Genomic DNA, 22,514 nt, shown 5'->3' on the forward strand with positions numbered 1-22,514 from the left:
CTAACCATTCAGCTATATGGGTCGTCAATGAAATGTAACATACCTCACCTGACTCTAAAGTGCACGGAACTCTTTTGAAATAATGTAATAGGCTACTCTAGTCTAAATACTTACAGACGCTAACATAATCTTGTCAACAAACTACTAAACAAGTTACATAATAACTCCTTACGCTTACTTACTTTGGTGCAAATCGCTTAGTAGGTGGGGTTATATTATATTTTATGTTGTGTAGTGACTTCTTTAACGTCTGCACAAACGCATGTGCAAGCGCGCCAACTCATCTTTCAATCGATACATCGAGAACTTAATTACATAATCATTGGGTTCGATTCAAAGACTCTCGATTTTCAATTCACACATAACACTGGCAGGTTCAATAGGTGACGCGTAAAATCAATTACTTTTTTACTCTATTGTGGTGTTGAAATTTTAAATTAGGAACGCGATCTGTTTTCATAACACGCTTCGTTGCATTTCCTCCGGCCATTGGCAAGGATAACCAGCTGTTAATCGACACGGTGATTTAGTAATGCATAGCAATGACGATTAGATTACGACACTGGCTAAACTGGGTCCTGTTGGGCTCGGTCAGTTCATAATAGACACCCCAAGAAGGTCGGCGTATCAATAAAAAATATCGGAAAGTAAGACTGCCGTATAGTTCGCAATTCAAACTGACCGAGCTGTCAAACTTTGATATAGAACTTTTCACGAAGCAGGCATACAAAAAAGTAGAAATCTTTTTAGAGTTGGCAGTGTTAAAATCGAGAAATGGAGATAGTGAAAATTTGTTACGCGTGGATTTTTATTTCGTTCTTGGTGTTGCAATGTGTGATGGTTGGCACGGAGCAAAGTTCGTTCGAGTTGCCAGTACAACTCGTTGGATTTCCTTTTATTATAATGGCAGTGAGAGTGACCAACTTCTTCAAGAAGCTATCTTACGCCTTAAGCCCAGGTAATTTACATCTAAACTATCTATATATATATATGTTTGTATATTCCCTAATAACTCCTAAACCACTGATCGTATCGACATGAAACTAACTAAATGACACCATTCGATGCTAAATTTATCCTAGATGGTTTATGGCTACTTATTTTTCATTGTTTAATTTATTTCCTTTTAAAATTCGTCCAGCTAAGAGGGCGGGATGGGCTAGTAACATTATAACACTTTACTACAGCATAATATTATTTTTAAGGGCTGAAGGAGCCATTTTGGTGCTACATCATTCTTTTGAAAATTTAATTTATATTTTCTCTCTTTGACAGTGGTACTTATGTTAAATTTAAAGAGTTAACGATTCTTTGGTTACTTATATCGTGTTTGGTATTTTTATATCATGAGAGTTTTAACGATATATAAGATAACTATTAGTTAGTTAAAAATTTAAGCAATTCGTTTGTAATGCAAAATATTATTTTACGGATATAATTTGAGCTTCCTTGTGCGGTGTTTCCGTGACGATACGACATGGGTGCCTTCAAATAAAGCACGTACACCTTCCGTAAGGGCCGGCAACGCTCCTGTGATTCCTCTGGTGTTGCAAGAGGTGCATCAGGTGACAGGCTACGTTACAGGTACGCTCGATTGACCCAATTTTCCATTAAAAGAAATAATTTACTTAATTCGTTGTTGAGCTGCTTTAATGAGAAGAAGTGGCAAGAAACTCGTTGGTACTCTTTTATATCAACATTTACAGCTTCACCGCGGTACAAATAATTTCAATTACAATATAATTTGTAAAGTCATGTAAAAACACGTTCACGCATCCGTCAGGTAAGGGTCTTGACTGACAGACAAACGCACGGACGGACGAAAGGACTGAACGGATTGAGAAAAAGTGGCAAGAAACCCATTGGCAATCTTTTATATCAACATTAACAGCTACATCGTTTTACAAATCATTTCAATTACAATATAATATGTAAAGTCATGAAAAAAATACGTTGACAGGGTCTTGACAGACAGACAAACAGACGCACGGACGGACGAACGGACGAAGTGATTTGGTTTTTTCCTTTAAAAGGCATAAGAGGCTTTTTTTTTTTCAAAATTTATTCCTTTAGAATTCTTTTTGATGTCATTTCTAATATACTAGATACTACTACCGCTTCGGAAAGAAATTGCGCTCTTAGAGAGAAGAAGCAGCGCAGGTAGCTCTCCCAGCATTCTTTTTTTGCGTTCTTTTTAATAAAATATACTAAATTGTACTGTCATTGCTTTTGCTATAAAATAATCATAATCTAATCCCAGGCTGTCGGATCACTTATATATTCAGCTGTGGAGTAGTAGGATTTACGAAAGAGTAATTTTTTTAATAAAACATTTAAATTTATTTATAGATAATGCCCGAATAGTGGCTGGAACTTTATTATAAAAGTGTATACATTTACCATTAAGGTTATTATGTATCTTATGAAGCCTACTAGAATTAGCAAGCAATCAATTATTTCTAGTGTAATAATAATGAAAAATTAAATAATTTCAAAATACAGAATCCTCAAAATATCAACACACTTACGATATAAGTAGATATATTATTAGTCGTAATAGTTAGTAGGTTGCTGTTATATACAAAAATTATGAGGTCATATTTTATAAACAAGAAGTGACTTTTGAAATACTCAAGAAATATATACACAAATTATAAAACCTACTTATTGTTAGACTGGATGCGGATCAATGATCAACAATCTCATCAATGAACTAGATTTTGTCCACATTTTCTTGCTGACAATTTAAAAAATAATGCTCTTTCAGTGTAAGTTTATTAATTGTCATTTTATTATTAAATATTTATATTTGTATCTTAATTGGTACAATTTAAAACCTAGGTCACAATAGACATAACTGTGCCTAGGTCCTAAAGAAACGTTGAGGGAAAAAAATTACGAAACATATTTACCATTGCCTCTAAATATATTCCTATTAATGTAACTTACAGTTAGGCGAATTTTCTAGAAATTTTCATAATCATAACATTAATCTCAGGAACAAACATAAACTTAATACGCTTATGATATAAAAGCTTTTAAGACATGATCCCAAAACAATTATCACTAATAAAATAAATGTGTTACAAAATTCAAAAGAATTGTTAAATACGTTTGTGTGGTAAAATGTTCTATGACATAAATGACTTTCTTAATGGTACACTTGGAAATGGAGCGACTGCTCTCAGGCTATTTAATAAGTAAGTAAGCCTCTCTTACGGTAGCTGTACCCTTGTTTTGACTAAAATCGCAGACTTGTTTTTATTTTATTTATATCTTTAGATTTAGAAGCCATGTATTATTTTTTATAATATATACGTCTAGATAGAGTCTCTTGCTGTTAGACAACGGATGAAAACAAGTCAGGTTTAGCTTAATACTTTGGTGTACATGACAAGCTACGTCTTACACTCGCAATTTTTATGACAAAAGGCATAAAAGGCACTTATTTTCTCAAAATTGATTCCTTTAGAATTCTTTTTGATGTCATTTCTAATTACTACTAGATACTACTACCGCTTCGGAAACAAATGGCGCTCTGAGAGAGAAGAAGCGTCGCAAGAAACTCTCCCAGCATTCTTTTTTTGCGCTCTTTTCAATAAAAGTATACAATATTGTACAGTCATTTCTATCACTATAAAATAATCACAATCTAGTCCCAGGCTGTCCGATCATTTAGATATTCAGCAGTGGAGTAAAAGGATTTACGACTAAGCCATTTTTTTATAAAACTTTTAAATTCATTTTTAGATAATGCCTGAACAGTGGCTGGGACTTTATTATAGAAGTATATACATTTACCCTTAAAGTTATTATGTATCTTATGAAGCATACTAGAATTAGTTACAAGCAATCCCTTATTTCTAGTGTTATAATAATGAAAATCACTATTAAGAGCAAAAAGGTGACGATTTTTGTTCATAAATGTACTGACAATGAACAGTCATAATATTTATTTCTTTAAATTTTTGGAGAGACTGTCTATAACCAAGCTGATATGTAGGACAATTTGTATAAGTGTACATGCGTTCTCAACTCAAGATTTTTCGACGTTTTCACAACTGTCAAAGTCTATCTAGAATTCTAGACGTAAGTATAAATGATTTAAGGTTTTTATAATAAAAGTATTTGTTTTTATGTAATATTGCATTTAGTAGACACGAGATGAAAGCGCGAGTGATCTCAATAACTTCGCACAGTGACATAACTGTGATTGACCAACATTGCCAGTCGGCGAAGTCGCGACTCGCGGCCGTTGCATTCCGCGTCACAACGCGATCTACCATCGATACCTGTAGTTCTAGTCTCTCGATTGTATGACGCCATAGACTAAAACCATTACCCGCGAGTAAAATTAAAAAAAAAAAATCACGTAGAAGTTCGAATTTTAAATCTTCAATTCAAAATGCGTACCAATGTTTTGTTTGGTATAATTTTAGTTGTTTTCATGTGTTTTCAATTTGTTTCTAATCAAGAAACCTCATTTGAACTTCCAGTGCAGTTGGTTGGTTTCCCGTTTATTGTAGGTAGTGTGAAATTGACGAACTTTTTGAAGAAATTGGGATATTCTTTGAGTCCCGGTGAGTAATTTAATATAATGTGATTTGCCATCTAGCAACTTAATCTTAACCTAAGCCTAACGGGAGCCAGCAGGAATTATTATGAAGTATGTTATATTATTTTAATAACTATTTAATTTATTATTAAATATTCATAGTAATTATGAATTATTAAAGAAATAAAATTGTTATTATATAATTTTTTTTACACGTTACCTTTTATAATATACCATAAACAAAATACACACTTTTTAATATCGAGTGAGAAAACGACGGGAATATTCGGGAAGTGTTATAAGAGAGCTATTAAGAATAGATTGCCCCTTCTGGGTACGGAAATTACCTTCACTAGTAACTTTGAGGGTATCATAAATCAGAGGAGATTAGATTTGATGCTCGAATAATGTTTTAATGTGTTAAGGGATATAGAGCTTTCATGTATGAATTGATAATAATAAGTTTTGATCTGTACATACATCTCTACATAAAAATAAAATTGGAGTGTCTGTTTGTAATATTGAAATAACTGTTGTTTACTACATGTATATGAATATATATACGCTACATACACCAAAATACCATTTTATTTTTACAATTTCTGACTGTCTGTCTGTCTGTCTGTTTGTTCCGGCTAATCTCTGAAATAGCTGGACCGATTTTGACGGGACTTTTATTGGCTTATTGTATGGTAGGTAGCTTATGTAATAAGTAGTAACTTAAGCTACGTTTGTTTTAGAAAAAATCTTTTATTTTAGAAAAATAAAGTAATGTTGCAATTTCCAAGAAACGGGTTAACTCTAAAAATAATTTATATGGCAAAACAGCGTTTGCCGGGTCAGCTAGCCCTATACATATAAATAAAATTGGAATGTCTGTTTGTAATATTGAAATAACCGTTTTTTACTACATGTATATGAATATATATACACTACATACACCAAAATACCATTTTTTTCTATTTTTGTCTGTCTGTCTGTTTGTTCCGGCTTATCTCTGAAATGGCTGGACCAATTTTGACGGTACTCTTATTGGCAGGTAGCTGATGTAATAAGGAGTAACTTAGGCTACGTTTTTTTTTGAAAAAATCTTTTATTTTAAAAAAAATAAAGTAATGTTCCAATCTCCAAGAAACGGTTTAACTCTAAAAATAATTTATATGGCAAAACAATGTTTGCCGGGTCAGCTAGTATTAAATAAACATAATATTTTAGAGAGAAAAAAAAATCTTTCTTTTTTGAATTAAAACTCTATTATAATATCAATCATCATCATTATTTAGTTCATGGTTTTATGTTAACATAACATATACTAAAATAAAAGCGACAAACTAAACGTAGGGAAGATGAAGTAAAAAGAGTCACTAACGACCGTTTTCAATAACCTATTTATCATTAGTTTAACTTACTAGAGGTAGACAAATCTATCCTCTTACGCTTACTTACACTTCAATACCATATCGACATAAAGCATTGGACTGTAACTATATTGGACATAACTATGGATAGATAAGAACTTTTCATTAAACGGTGACATCAATGTATCCGTAACTAGAGATACGTTATTGAAAAGGGCTCTAAATGGATCCAAATAGCGAATGACAGAGAGGCGTTTCGTGAAATCTTTAGAAAAGGCCTTTGTCGAAAGACTTGCTGTTTAACTTAACATATAATTTAGAGTTAAGTTTATTTTTAGTTAAGTATCATTTATAATGTTTGAGTACAGCAATAAAGGCTTATTTTATATTATTCATTGTTACTTGTGAAATAGAGTGAAAGTTGAGTTAACTTGGTTACGGCGAGAACATTCACTTTTATTACTAAATAGCTACGAAACTTTTAAGAATACCAGTGGGAAGCTCCTTTGCACAGGACGCCGGCTAGATTATGGGTACCACAACGGCTCCTTTTTTTTCTGAGAAGCAGTAATATGTAAGCATTATTGTGTTTCGGTCTGAAGGGCGCCGTTGCTAGTGAAATTATTGGGCTAATGAGGCATAATATGTCTCAAGGCGAGCCGCATATGACGAGCGCAATTGTAGTGCCGCTCAGAATTATTGGGGTTTTCAAGAGTGGCTCAGGGCCACACTGCATTGTAATGGGCAGGGCGTATTATCATTACTTTTGATATTAGGTTACGTAGCTAATGATAACGAAATGATGATCTACACTACACACTAGATATTGAACAATGGAAGAGAGCCAGTGATTCCCAACGAGGGTGCAATTTGAAAGCACGAGGCAAAGTTGAGGGCCTAAACACACCCCAGAAGAATTGCACTACCTCTGAGGGATATATAGTCGTTTTTCCTGAGTGTATTTGGAGAATAATAAATAAATTTACAAATGAAACCCAAAGGGCTTTTGGAGACTATTTGAAAGCTTTTAAAAGGTTTTTGAATTTTTTTATTTAAATTAAATGAAACCTGATATTTTTTTTAAATGATAGGGCCCTCAAATATTTTCTTCCGCATCCTGAACCACCTTTGTAATGTAATCCCGGCAGTGCCCCTGCCAAGTTGAGCAAATACAAGCGTCACAGCCTTATCATTCTTTTCTCGAAGCACTTCAGTCCTAGGCAAGCACTAGGAAATGGCGTCATGTGTTAACATATCGGAACATCACTAGCTCCGTTTTTTTCTTTCTCTTCTTTAGGAGCACTTTATTTTGTAGATATTTAATGAAACTTAGTTATTTTTTTTTTTAAAGTGATATCCTTCACCTCTGGGATTAATTACACAAATAAAATTTGAAAAATAAATTTATGAACGATGTGGGACTCGAAATCGCGCGAGCACTCTTTCCAATGAACCAACCGTTCGAGTGACGTATCGTTGATAATTCTTATATGTCTGTTTCATTTCTCGGGTGTGGCTTCATCTACAGGATCTACTTTACAATAACCTGCTAAAACTCAATATTTGCATATTTGGAAATCATATATAGATGTCGCTCTTTCAAATCTAAATTATTATTTAAATAAAATTTTAATAAAATAGTTTAGATTCCCGCATCGTTAGTAAATTTTGTTTTCGAATTTTATTTGTGAAACTAAGCTGTTACGTTCTGGTGTGTAACGCTCATACATGTAAGGTTTTCACTACTGTCTTGTTTTAAATTAAAGTTATTAAATATTTTTTTTTATATAATAGCTAATAAAATACTCGCATCATACCTTTATTTTATTTACGGTATGTTTGGATTGATGCATCTAGTTTATTGTGCTTTGAGTATGTACTCAAAAACTATAACTATGTTTTAACTTATTAATTTCCATTTTTTACTTACTCGTTTATGCCATTAGTACTTGACGTTTGTGTATTTTGTTGCATATATTGTAATTGAAATGATTTGTAAAATTTATTTGCAAAATAAGAATCTGTAATATTATTCAGTTATGAAAAGAGCAACCGTAGAGTTTCTCGCTCGTTTTTGTCTAAGAAATCTGCCTTCCAAACGAGCTGTAAGAAAAAAATTACATATTTCAAGTGTAATGCAATTTACCTACGTAACAAAACAGCACACACAGCTTCTTATCTTTAGAACATTATAATGAAGTCCACACACTTGTCGTGTGTAGCAAGATAATGATGTAATAAGTTACAAGACTATTATAGAAGTTAAAGGTCAGCGCGAGCCTTACCCAAAAGATAACGCAAGCATTTTCGTAATGAACTTGTTAAGGCTTCGTTACATTGGGTGCATTCATTTACTGTAATGTCGCAAAAAAAAAATAACGGGTTGCACTCGAGGAGTGCCGGCAGAAGAGAAAACTTGAACATTAACGGTGTGCGTTTTTATATTTAATATCATAGACTGACAGTTAGGGAAAAATTTCGCACGAATTGCTTTATTTATCAGTTTAAAGTTCATTTATATGGTTAAATACAATATAAATTTATTGCGCGTATATCGTACACAAAAATTAAAATTTTAATTTCATAAAAAAATTAGCAATATTACAATTATTTTACATTTAAAAGTTAAAGTCTCAGAAAAATCAATTTCATCCATAATATCAACGACTGTCTTACGAAGTTTCGATCAGGCCACGTGTCCTGACGCGAGTTTAACATTTTATACGTCATTTTATAGTTTTCACTTTAAAAACTGTGTCATGCATCGCTACCGACCTTTGAATGAACACTCGCTGGGCTTATCTTAAAATTTCCCAGAAAATTCGTGACTCTTTCCCAGTGATGTGACATTTTTTTTAATTTTAGTATTTTCAAATTTTATGCAAAACATATTTATCACTTACCCATTAAGTATTTACAAATAAAATCGATTAGTGTATGCATATGTTCTATGAGAACTTTAAAATGACTGGACCGATTATAATGAAATTCTTACACAATCTTCGGATTAGCCCATCGAGTGATTTGCAAAAACCCATATTTTATTTTGGAAAAATTTTGGGTTCTTCAAAGTAAATTAACGGCAGGTTTCAATATGCGATCTCTAATCTAAGATTATTTTGAATCCTCATCTTATGTCCTACTTAATACACCATATTATATACGCGTAATTTCACGTCTGCCATTTCGGGTTATACTAAATCACTACCTTTTCTCTTATCACATCTAGTATCTTCTTTTTTACTTCTACGATACTACTTACCTTAGGTAAGATTTCTAATATCCGGACGACCGAGCCTTGCTCGGATTTTTAAGAATGTACAAAACTTGAACAAAAAAAAACTAATAGGACATCTAGATTCGGACCGGTGTCTTCTGCTTTCCGGATCACCCAATGTCCCATCTGAGCTATAGTCTTGTATATGGTGGCAAATTTACCTTTGTATTCTAATGTTAAAGGGTAAAACTAATTTTTTTTAAATTCAAACCCTAAATTTACCTAATTTCATTAAAATCGTTGGAGCCGTTTCCAAGATTCAGAATATACGAGTATATATACATGAATTGCTCGTTTAAAGATATAATATTTTTAAAACCTTATTCAAATTGATTCTAATCTTTGTCTATGTCTATTTCCAGCGACATACAGATCAAGATCACGCCGCCACTTGACGTATGAGGGCGATTCAGAGCCTTTCGACGCTCAAGAAGTGGAAAAGTACATCGTGGGTGAGTTCGGGACGAGGGCCTGCGTGTTTGAACGTGTTTGTGTGGACTACGCCAAAAGAGCACAGACCCAACCGAAGCCACAAATGAATTGGCCTGAAGTTTTTCGGTTAGTATTCTCAACTTTTTCTTCTTCTCTCCGACTAGCGAAGGTTGTGAGTCAACTTGGTAAATTAAACTTTATGCAAGGCGAAATAGTTCTGCCGCACTCGCGATTTTTTGCGACCTACGCTTTTTCTTTCGCCAGCCAACTTGTCCCATCATGATGATTTGTAGGAGTTTTTTGGATTGTTAACTATTGCCGTAATATTTATTTATTTATTTATGAACTACCAACAGAATTACATGTAACATACACTTAGATCATTTATGCGTCTAGATACACTGTGAAAACGTCGAAAAAAATTGGGGTTGACTGTTAACCTCTAGCTTAAGCAATGCACGCATACTTACACAAAGTCACATACAAATCGAGATCTGCGAGATCGAATCAGAAATGAGGAGATCCGTAGGAGAACCAAAGTCACCGACATAGCCCAAATGATTGCAAAACTGAAGTGACGTGGGCAGGGCACATAGCTCGGCGGACATATGGCCGTTGGGGCAGTAAGGTCCTCGAACGGCGACCACGTACCGGAAGGCGTAGTGTTGGTAGGCCCGATAAGATGGACCGACGATCTGATCAAGATCGCCGGAATACGTTGGATGAGGGCAGCACAGGACCGATCGTCGTGGAAATCTTTGGGGGAGGCCTTTGTCCAGCAGTGGACGTCTGCAGTGCTGATGATGACAATATTAACATCTATGTGACATCTACCGCTTCGAATCAAGTGTCTTAATTAAATTATCCTTAAATTTTGTTATATTATCGCTGAACACATCAATGGACTTATCTGTAGCTCTAAAGACAGCTGGTTCCAGCTCACCGTACGTGAAGGTGGTCGTAACAGTGATAATTCGAGTTGAGTTGTAACGCATCACAAAACTATCTAAGTCATAGAAAACAATGGAACTTAAAAATGAAGTATCTCAAGTGGATTTTATTACAGTTCAGTACATCTCTATACTTCACAAATATAAGTGTGGTGCCAGAACCCTCCAGGAGGAACCTCCAGGATCACTTAATTCGTTATATAAAGTATAATCATATTTAGTCAGCGTTATATAAAGACATCGCTTTTGTGTCTTATGTTTTATGAACCTACTTCAAAAAAGTAGGAAGTTCTCAATTCGTCGGTATGTTTATTTTTATGTTGTTTCATAAATTTCAACTGAGTCCAATTTTGATAATACTTTATTTAATTGAAAGCTGCTGCTTCCCGTGTGGTGCCATTGCAATTTGGTCCAGATCTGACAGTGGCATCCACGAGAAAACCATAAAAGTCTTAAATTTGCTGGATGTTTGTTTCCGAGTCATGGATGTGTAAATATATTTATGTATGTTTATATGAATTTATGTATGTTTAAGTAAGTATATTGTATTAAATATATCATTGTCTTGTAACCCATAACACAGGCTATATATGCTTAACTTGGGGCAAGATAATTTGTGTAAAAAGTGTGTCAATATCATTTGGTATAAGTATGTGCGCGACAAATTTACAAAAAACCCAATATCACGCGAACAATCTAAAATCTCAATATAGAAAAATAACAATAATTAGAATTAAATTAATTAATTACATTGTATAAAAATGGGCAATTATTTTTATCCTTCTGGAATAGTGTTTCTGAAGTCGGTTTGGTTTTGGGAATATTTTTTTGAAACAAGTGACGACCCGCTCGTCTCAAGCGTGTTTCCTGCCCGCTTATGCATGCCTGGTTAACGCTTTGAGATCCGATCTGTCTAAGCTTATAATCCGTTGATTGCCGAGCGATTTTTGCGCGCGAAAATTACGCGCGCGAATGTATATCTAAGCGTATTATTTTACGTGTAGCAAAAAATTGCTTATAGTTTGACAGCTTCAAGTCAAATTTATGTAAACAAAACCTATATATCACACCATTATAATTATTGTAATGTCTTGGAAATATAGTCTAGATTTATTGTAAAAATAGCAACATACCAAATATTGGACAAAAACGAAAATTAAAAACGAAAATTCTGCGCACTTCACTATCACGTCGGTGGCCGATAAAGACTGAAGTCCCAACAACCTTTTTCTGTTAACGTTTCTTAAAAAATGTTTTATTATTAATTTAACGGACTTTTATTCTATTATAAGTTCATAGTAACAATGCAATTCCGTCGTCGTGTGGATTTCGTCGTTGTTCTGAGAGTCTCTAGCTCCGTTTCTTCTCTCTCAGGGCGTCATTTGTTTGCGAAACGGTTGTTTTTTTTATTACAAGAAGGGACGGGACAAGCAGGACGTTCAGAAGGATTCTTGAAAAATCCCAATAATTCCGCGTGCCAGCCACTACGAGTACAATTGCGCCCTTCACCTTGAGAAATAAGATCATAAGTAGCATTTTCACACAATTTCATTTATCTACGGCGATTTTCATACCGAAACACAACAATCATTACACATTCTGGCTTCACGACTGAAATAGGCGACGTTGCGGTACCCATAATCTAGCTTGCATACTGTGCAAAGGAGCCTCCCACTGGTAATATTTGACCTGACATCAACAAGAATTCTAAAGGAATCAATTCAAATAAATACTTTTTAGGTTTATTCAACGCTTTACAAGGTAGGCAACGCTCCTGTGTTTCCTCTGGTGTTATAAGAGAATGTGTTCGGTGGTGATCAATTACCATCACTGACCCGTACGCTCACCCTTTTTCCTCTCATAAAAAAATGGTGTCCAATGAACTATGACTTAACGAACTTTGTTACTCTCACCAAACTGTGGGATTTCATACGACCTTTTAAAAAAATGTACACATAACCACTTATCCCCAATAAGATGTAGCAAGAAGGCAAAAGGTAAAACATTAATTTAATAACTGTAATATTACATACAGTATACTTAATATAATTATTACAGACCAATTATATTAGCTTATGAGGGCAATATAAAATAGAAGTTAAACGTATCAGAGCTTGAACCACATGTGCACTGGGCAACTTGCCAACCTAAATGGTTTTAGGATGGATTGGCCAGAAAGTAACAAATGAGGCATGCACTGTGAGTGAATCTGTTTCTTTCGAAATATTGAAAAATACAGCTATTTTGTAAATTGGAGGTACTCAACCGCAAAAAGACAATTGTCCACAAAATTGTGTTTAATATAATTTTTTCTTTCAGTTTACTTTTAAAAGATATTTATATCGTTTCTATTAGACTAGCGAAGCTCTCTAATAAAAAGCAACTCACTCGATTGTCTGAAACGTGCGGTCATTGACAGATTGACAGATGACAGCTATAATCTTGTAAAAAACGGAGATAGCTGAAATCCATTACATTTTAAGCAACCGTTCGCTTTTGAACTTAGCTGGATTATACTTTGTCACCCAATTGTAAATACTATTTCAAACTTATGTCAAACCTCCCTGCACGTTTCATACTAAACTAAATTTCAATTTATACTTAGGCGGTCGCGCCTCTTATTACGTAGTATTGACATCATCTTTGGTATCTACGAACTTTTTTTTTAATTTGCTAAAGCTCAAAAATATTTTCGTAGTCCGAAGTGTTTATGTTCGGCTGACTAATGAATTTCAAGACCAATTACCCAAGAAACAGATCGTTTATTTTTTCAATTTATATAAAATACGCATTAAATGTATATTCATAATGGTTCCCAGAATAAATCTACATTTTATAGATGTCTCTGAATCACGCTAAAACCCATTGCTACATTATTATTACGTTGTAGTCATTTGTAAGACTAGCTGACCCGGAAATCGTTGTTTTGCCATATAAAGTATAATTCACGCGATAGTTTTATAAGTAATAAAATATTGCCTATATTATAGCCTGTACATCATTTTGTTCTATTGTCAATAGTTTTTGCAGCGCACGCAAAAATAGGTTTTCGATTTTACACCTTGTGTTACAAAATATCAATTTTATTACGGATCCCTAATTTTGAAAAAAAAACAAAGCCTATAGCCTTCCTCGATAAATGGACTACCCAACACTGAAAGAATCATTCAAATCGGACCAGTAGTACCAGAGATTAGCGCGTTCAAACAAACAAACAAACAAACAAACAAACACTGCAGCTTTATATATTAGTATAGATATATAATCATAATTTATTAATAACTATTATACTAGTTATAATTAATTTATATCTACTATTGTTAATTAAAGTTTAATAAATAAAATACTGCTTTTTTTATGAATTTGTCATTAATATTTCATAACATCAAGAATTATTTCGCAAAATATGCTCTCTGTTGTTATACAGCTGTTTTACAGCAGAACTGTCAAACCCGTGCCTTAATAAATTCTCTCATCGAAAATATGATGTCCATACAAAGCAAATATTGGTCTATCATAAAAATAATAAAATAAAACTTAAAATGATGTGGTGTCGTGGGACACCAGGTAGGAACGAAGTTCCTTCGGCTAATGTAGAATCGACACAAATTGCAAAAAAAATCGTTCTAATATTGCTATAATCGTTATCATATATTAATATAATAATATTGATAATATATACACTACTCGCTTGTGTATGCGAGTGTCGCGCCTGCGTACGTCTCATTTAACGGTTTTATTCCACGGATTTTTTCTTACGGTTTTACTATCACATTTTTTTCAGTTCGGTCGCGCAGCAAATTCCCTATCCCCTCCAAGCCTGCCGTAAGGAACTTCGTTCCAATTATTGGTCCCAAATCAAAATAAAAACTATTGTAAGCTAAGAACTATAATATAATAACTATACTAATAATTTATAATTTTTCTAACGGGATTCTATTCTAAGATCTTTGAAAAATACCTCCACGAAAGGTAAAAATTCTTAGATAATCATAATGACTTAGCGGAGATTTAAAACATAGCTAATATACGCTTCTTAATAAATGGTATTCATAATCGCATATTAGAGCTAAAACGCTCATTAACTCTTCGATAAAGCTGACGTGACTTATAGTAGCTAGGACCCTTCTATAAACCTATTTTAAGCACTCGAACGCATACAAAACATGGCCGACATCGATCAGCTGTTCGTTAAATAATGAAATAAATAGCTTCCCGCTCAAAGTTGTTGGATATCCGCCATAGATTGACAACCGACAGACTTCAAAACTTTGATTATTGAAGTTTTAAATTATTTTGACATCGACTTTTGACAACTGACAAACCATTGACATTGAAAAGATGTTTGTTTCGTTTGAGAGTTCCTCATTATATTAGTTAAAATCATGTTTTTTTTGTACGAAATCGCAACATTGCGTACTATAGAGACGTATTAGTTATGGGAGATTTATCTAACGAATATGAATAAGGAATTTTATCGAACGTTCGATAGGCTTAAAACACGTTTTAACTAATATAGCTTTATACCTTCGAAACGTGTTTTATTATGAATAAGGCAGAAATAGTTTAACAATTATCGCACTTGCAATTTTAAAGTTCGTGCTACAAAAAATTGTTAGTTTATTAATGGATAACTTATTGAAAAATCGCGATAATATTTTTTTGACCACGTCTCATTGAACTGTAGGTAGGGACCTGAATATTTTTAATTTTCATATTTAATAAGTTTAAATAATATTATTTATTCATTAAAGTTCCGAAGGGGGTGGAAGTACTTGCGCAAGCCGGAGTACCCGTTTTCGGGCGTATTTTCAACCCTCTGGGAAAATTATAAATATTGGTCCTACAATTCTGGAATTTTTTTTAGGAAAATTCCTCCTCGTTTTGAATCTTTTTTCAAATTTGAAAAATCTTTATTCGTACATGAGATATTTGCAAAAAACTAAACCCATATTGCTTTAGTTAATTGTTAATAACTTTTGTAATTTTTGCAAACAAAACTTCATTTTTTTCTTCGAAAACCATCTAAATCCCATTCCGAATCAAATGACACCTCAATCATAATTTTCGGAGACTGCTGAAAAAACTTGACCAAAAAGGCATGTTTGTTGACTAGACTATTAGGAGTCCACTGGAAACAAATATCAGTACACTGGATTAATATATATTAAGATTATTGATAAAGCAACAACTGAAAATTTGGATTTATTATCTGAAATCTCAAAATTATTAATTATATTATTTAGGAAAATTAGAGTGGTTGATATTGTTTTCACGATACGCCTTGCTTCGCTCAGGCAGGCAAATTCTTGTTTCATTTCTAGTCATGCAACGTACTATGCCATTAAAAACAAAACTTTTAAAAAAACCACGTCTCGCAACTCAGTTCTTATACCGTAATAAGTTGTGAGATCCATGTAATACCAAGTATGTCAATTTATTCAGTCCCTACCTACTTACGGTCCTTCTGTCTTTAGTTATTACGTAATTAGCTAACCTAGCAACATCTTATAGTGACCATATCAATATTAAAATTCTTTTATGATAATTAATCTTTATATATATATTTCTTCTGTGCGTGTGTTTATCACTGAACTCCTTCCTAAGCGACCGATTTTAATAAAATTGTCTGTGTGTCTTCAGGTGGATTCGAAAAATGTTTAGATTCACAATTGAGCTACCTCCTAAACTACTACAACGATTTTGATGATTATTTGGTTGTTCCAGTGAATTTGAGGATGATTTAGATTCTCAATTCAGTCCATATATAGTTGTCTGCCCATGTGTATGTTAGTGAAACCTGACAACGTCCGTTGGATCCGTTGGCCTCCAAGTAAATTTAAATTTTAACCTATTGCACAATCCCACGAAACGAAATCTTTACCAAAACTATTTCATGCAAATCAGCCGAAGAGTTCACAGGCCCGAAAACAATCGGCCTTGACACGACTGCCCATCCGCATGGGCTCCGACGGTTGCAAAACTATCACTTCTCAAGGTTATGTACAAAGCAGGCCACAAGTGAATGTAAGAATGCATCAGTGGACGCTAAGTGGGTCGCTTATGTAAGTCTGTACGCAAGCTGTCCGTTCCGTTGTCACGTAGACTATGTGTAAGGTTTTGTAACCTAACTGCTTATGGCGAATGGAAAATGCTAGAAGTTATGACATAGTTACATTGTGCTGCATATACATGAGTTAACATTCATTGTAGCTTGTAGACACAAAGTGAAGCCCAGGTCCAAACCCACAAAAGAACTATTCTCCCGATGGATACATTGTGCTTTACTGCTAACTATAATTAAAACTACATTTTGAGGTTAATCCTTTTGGCGTGTTAGAGAAAAATTATCAAAGTGAATTCTTACGATGCCCGCGCAGACCGACAAAAAAATTCGATACCCTGACCATAACCAATGGATGAGGATTTTTTTAAATATATTGTATTAGTTGTAAAATAGAAATAAAATCATTTCTTATTTATTATTAATTTAATCATATTTAAATAAATGTTATTTAACTAAATTATGCGGATCCCTCTATTCTTGATTTTTTTTACAACTATAACGAACTCTATAACGGTTAACGATATACAGTCCCCTCAAAACAGACGAGTGATTGGTGGTCAGTGGAGTCTCACTAATAAGTAATAACCAACGTCCAATGTTAGCCAACCTTGCCGTTAGTTTCTTTCGGAAACCTCACTGTTACAATTATAATTTTTTCATTCAACTCTTTCGTTAAGATATTATTTTCCTCCGCGAAAAAGGCTTCATATGCAGCTGAACACATTTAACAGAAACCTTCCTTGTACAGGATGCCAGCTAGATTAGGAGTACCAACGGCGCCTTTTACTGCCGTGAAGCATTAATATGTAATATTACTGCTTCACGGCAATTATTGTGTTTCGGTCTGAAGCGCCCTCCAGTGAAATTACTGGGCAAATGAGACTTAACATCCTATGTCTCAAGGTGACGAGCCCAATTGTAGAGTCACTCAGAATTTTTGGGTTTTTCAAGAACCCTGAGCGGCACTGCATTGTAATGGTCAGGGCGTTTCAATTACCATCAGCTGAACGTCCTGCTTGTCTCATCCCTTATTGTCATAAAATGGATGACTGGGATTGGAGTAATCAATGCAGACAATGCCACGAAAACCACGAATCCACATTTAAATAACACACATTCATCTCCGAGCTAGCGCTGCGGGTAGTTGTAGAAATCGACACGCAAAATATGAGTTCAGGGACATAGCCTGATTATGTTATAATCGAGTATTTTAGACAGAATTAAACGCAGTAGTTCAATAAAAAAAAACCTTTAATTGCTGCCGCTAACAAAACACGTGCACGTGTAGTAACTTAGAAATCTGTGCCGGCAGTACAATACGATGTACGATAAAAAAAAATTAACAAAAAAACCGCCTTCAAAAACACTATTCCAAAACATATGCACTAAAAAGTATAAAAATAATTACGTATATTTATACAATCTAATTAATTAATGTAATTCTAGTTAACTACGATTATTGTTATTTTTGGAATCGGTGTCCTTCTGCAGCAACCCGCTCTCGCCTCTCGCCTCCTCACGACTCAAGCACATCTCACCTATAACTATGTATGTAGTAACAAACCTATCTTGGATGACACCAACTCCAAAAATTACAATAATCGTGTGATTTTGACAAATTAAATAATTGAAGTGGCAGGAAGGAAGGACTGCCACTTCCTGCCGCCGAATCCCATCTTCGCATGACACGCAATAAATTAGGATATCATTCCCACCATCTGGATATGTGGCGGCCACAGTGCGGTTATCAAGGAACTTACTTCCACGTACCGGAACCTACAAAAAAAGCGCATACAACTTCCTAAAAGGCCGGCAACGCTCCTGTGATTCCTCTTGTGTTACAAGAGAACGTGGGTGGCGTGGATCACTTAGCACCAGGTGACCCGTACGCTCGTTAAAAGGCATTTATTTTCTCAAATTTGATTCCTTATGAATTCCTTTTTATGTCATTTCTAATATACTAGATACTGCTACTGCTTTGGAAACAAATGGCTCTCTGAGAGAGAAGAAGCGGCGCTAGAAACTCTCCCAGCATTCATTTTCTTACCGCTCTTTTTAATGAAATACACAATATTATACTGTCGTTGCTATTACTATAAAATAATCATAATCTAGTCCCAGGCTGTCGGATCACTTAGATATTCAGTTGTTTAGCCATTTTTTAATAAACCAATTTCATTTTTAATAAATTTATAGATAATGCCTGAACAATGGCTGGGACTTTATTAAAAAAAACATTTACCTTTAAAGCTATTATGTATCTTATGAAGCCTACTAGAATTAGTTAAAGCAATCCCTTATTTCTTGTGTTATAATAATGAAAATCACTACTAAGAGCAAAGAGATGACGATTTTTGTGAACGTATATTAAATTTTCAAAAATATACCGAAAATAATTAACAGTTAAAATATTTATTTCTTAAAATTTTTCATTGAGAGTCTGTCTATAACCAAGCTGATATATAGTACGAACAGCACTCTTTTGCAGAGCAAACACTATATCAATGTCAGCAGCATGACCCCACAGTAAAATACCGTATGTCATGATGCTGTGAAAATAACTGAAGTACACTAATCTAGCGGTCGCAACATTCGTGCACTCTCTAATCTTTCTAACGGCCGCGGCGTATGCCGCAGAGCTGAGTCTATCTGCATTTGTCCTCCTTTTCCATAAAAAAAATGCATAAAGTAATTTAAAAATTAAGTTCCACTCATAATATAGCTACATATACCTAAGTACAAAAAATTGTATTATATTAAGTATTATGTATATTTAATAACATACATACATACATACATTTGAAGCATTGATTATGATACTTATATTTGAGGACATCTGAAACTAATTTATATTTAATACTTCATTAATTTGTATCATTTAATTAAATCGTAAATTTAATTAAAACGTAAATCAGAAATGGCGCGCACTCTTAGCCGAATTTGTGGGTAGTGGTAGATTATAATAGAAATTCAGTATGACACTTGAGACGCAAAATGACATAAATGAGCCTTGATTATGTTAGATGTAGGTTTCATGAATAACAATAATCAATGAGTATTTTCTTTTTCTAGCCAATATAAGAGGTCATCTGATCAAGCAAAAGAACTCTACCTTCTCAGCGTGTTTCTTGGAGATATTGTGGGATCCTCACAGCTGTGCCATCAGCTCGCCAAGCGACGTGCATGTGACGACACTTTGCTAACATAATCTATATCTTACTTACAAGTAATTAGAATAAAATTCGTCTGCTTCAATCATTGACATATCAGCAAGGAAAAAAATTCAATCAATCAACTGAGGTGTGTTGCCGTGACGTATTGAATGCTCATTGGTCAATCAATGATATCATTGTAGCGTTATTGGTCAGGTAATAAATCACAACAAATCATAAGCCATAGCTATTGGCTACTAGTGGATTTTTATTAATGCACGGCAACATTATCTCTGGACCTCGCTGGAACGTGAAGCCCTTTCCCTTTTCAGCCCGTCGCGCTCATCCTGTTGCGTTAGTACGGTTTGCAGATTCATTACCGTTAGGTAAATATGATATTTTCCTGCTATCTTTTTTTTTCTTTATGAAGCTTTCGTTGTTACGTTTTGACTTTTGTTGTTAATAGTTCTGTAGTTTCTGTTGCTGTGTCGCTATAATAGTATTGCCAGAAAAATAAATACTTTTTTACTTAACCCAGATTGCTTTGCACACCGTAATAAGGTGACGCTGTGACGTCATAGACGTGATGGTCCAGAGATAATATAACCGGGCTTATAAGTAGATTTATGTTCGTAATTTGAAAGCTTTTGCCTTTTATCAGGTATCTATGGGTTATCAGGTCGGTAGGTTTGAAGCTGATAGATTATTTTGTGTAAAAATTAAGGTGTATGGAATTAGGATTTACGTGTAGATATATTTTATTGTATAATATAGCGTTTTAACATTTGCTTAAGAGAAAATGTTACCACATCAAAACATATTGTGATTTACTAATTTTAAGGTTCTATATTGTTGTAAGTAGTTTAAGTATGTTGTAGCTACGGAGATAAGTTGTTTGTAAGGGGAAAAGATGGAAAGTATGTTATTAATGAAATTTGTCTGCAAATATCTTTCTTGGCGTTATTTTTAGGCAATGTTACACGAAAATAGAATGTTCATTTTAATATTTAAAAAAAATTAAAACACTTTTATATCATAACTTTTACTGATTATATTTACAAAGACTTCCCATTAAGGAGTTAAGTACACTTGAGGTGGGAATTCCCCTCTATTTGTAGTGCAATTTCAAGTTTAATTATTTTAAGGTTGTTAATTACATTCACTAATAAGCCAGACAGTTATACCCACTTTTATGACGGGTTCATGTATGATATCGCCGTTTTGTACTGAGATATTCAGACTATTTTTGTAAGGTATAATATACCAATTTACCCTCTTAACGGATACATTTCTGCATCGTTAGCTTCACACCAGAACTTGTATTCAAAAATTACTCTTTTTTTCAATATTTTCATCAAGTTATTTTTAAAGCCGAATAAAAAAACAATTGAATAAACAGGAATTAAATACTACGTAATAAGAGGCGGGCTGCCTATGTAAAAATGAAATTTTGTTTACTATGAAACGTGCAGTGATTTGACACTACTTTGAAATAGTACTAATTAAAGTATGGCGATTGGAGACGAAGTATAATCCGGCTAAGTTTGAAAGCGAACAGTTGTTTAAAACATAGTGGATTTCGGCTATCTCAATTTTTTACAAGATTATAGCCGTCATCTGTCAATCTATCAATGGACTGCACGTTTCATACAATCGAGTCAATCGCTCATTTGTTAGAACTTCAGACATTCCGATGACGTACACTTTTAAAATCTAGAATGTTCTAGCTGTCTATGGAAAAAGTTTCATTTATTAATCATGCACCAAGTAGGTTTTATTTACAAATCGGTAATTTCATACTTAAACCACTATTATTTATGTTTGCTCTACATCTAAGCTAGATAATAATAATATGGATAGCGCGCATTAAAGTGACCTATTCTATTTTAATAAAGATATTATATTACTTCCTGTAAGTCCATATCAATGAAATTTGATACAATTGCACAATTTTAAGGTTATTCATATGGGTGAGAGTAGTTTTCTTGAACAAATTGATTGAGCAAATATATGTGTGTGTTGGTTGGAAAATCTCGACCTACGCTCTTAATGCATAGGCGATATTTTCCAACAAAACTATCAAAATTTACTTCATCAATTTGCAAAACTTTTTAATGCATAAAAAATATAGTTTACATTTAAAGTTTTTACTAATTTGTAAGTGTTTTATATATAATTGTTCTTTTTTTAATTCGGTAACTTCATTTAGAATCCGTGAATTCTTTCTAATAGCTGCCAAGAAACGAATTTATAAAATTGTTATTTTATTTTCTTATCATGATTTGTTATAAGCTAATAATGTGTATTTTTTTCAAAAAAAATCATTTTAGAATTTAAGTTGGTGTCAAGTTAACCACAGAAATCGTAACAAGGAGGTAGTTAATATTAGTTAATTTAATTCAAGGGTTTTAAAATATAAACAATGTTCCAGTTGGTATTATTTTTTTATTTGAGACTTCCAAGTTAGGGTTATGGGTAAAACTAATGACTCGAGGAATATGTTCACCTAATCACTAATGGTGAGTGATACGCCCTGAGAGAGTCACCGCTGTAACCTCACCAGCACTCTATGCAAAGAAGCTTCCCACTGGAACATATATATGTATAACATATATGAAGCCTATATGTATGTATGTATGTGTAGAACATAACTCAAATCAAGATCAAATCAAGTCAAAATCATTTTGCTCAAGTAGGTCAAATAAGTGACACTTGTGAATGTC

The 22,514-nt window shown here is 33.7% G+C and overlaps 1 protein-coding gene across 2 annotated transcripts; it reads left to right on the forward strand.

Moving 5' to 3' along the window:
- The first annotated feature begins 360 nt into the window (after window positions 1-360).
- LOC126976628 (uncharacterized) lies at window positions 361-22,226 on the forward strand. 2 transcript variants are annotated; one of them, XM_050825112.1, is made up of 3 exons: window positions 361-958; window positions 9,553-9,748; window positions 19,712-22,226. In XM_050825112.1, the coding sequence occupies exons 1-3, from the start codon at window positions 775-777 to the stop codon at window positions 19,845-19,847; spliced, it is 516 nt and encodes a 171-aa protein (XP_050681069.1). In that variant the 5' UTR covers window positions 361-774; the 3' UTR covers window positions 19,848-22,226. The 2 variants fall into 2 exon arrangements, with proteins under 2 accessions (XP_050681069.1, XP_050681078.1); XM_050825121.1 differs by lacking the exon at window positions 361-958 and adding an exon at window positions 4,290-4,580.
- The last annotated feature ends 288 nt before the right edge of the window (window positions 22,227-22,514 follow it).

This window comes from Leptidea sinapis, chromosome 2, assembly GCF_905404315.1.
Source record: "Leptidea sinapis chromosome 2, ilLepSina1.1, whole genome shotgun sequence".
Taxonomy (NCBI): Eukaryota; Metazoa; Arthropoda; class Insecta; order Lepidoptera; family Pieridae; genus Leptidea; species Leptidea sinapis.

Bases quoted from the DNA above. Each gene is read 5' to 3' on its own strand.
- LOC126976628 (XM_050825112.1), top strand. From the start codon at position 775: ATGGAGATAGTGAAAATTTGTTACGCGTGGATTTTTATTTCGTTCTTG. The intron at 959-9,552 runs GTAATTTACATC...GTCTATTTCCAG, and splicing joins ATCTTACGCCTTAAGCCCAG to CGACATACAGATCAAGATCA. The intron at 9,749-19,711 runs GTTAGTATTCTC...TTCTTTTTCTAG, and splicing joins AATTGGCCTGAAGTTTTTCG to CCAATATAAGAGGTCATCTG.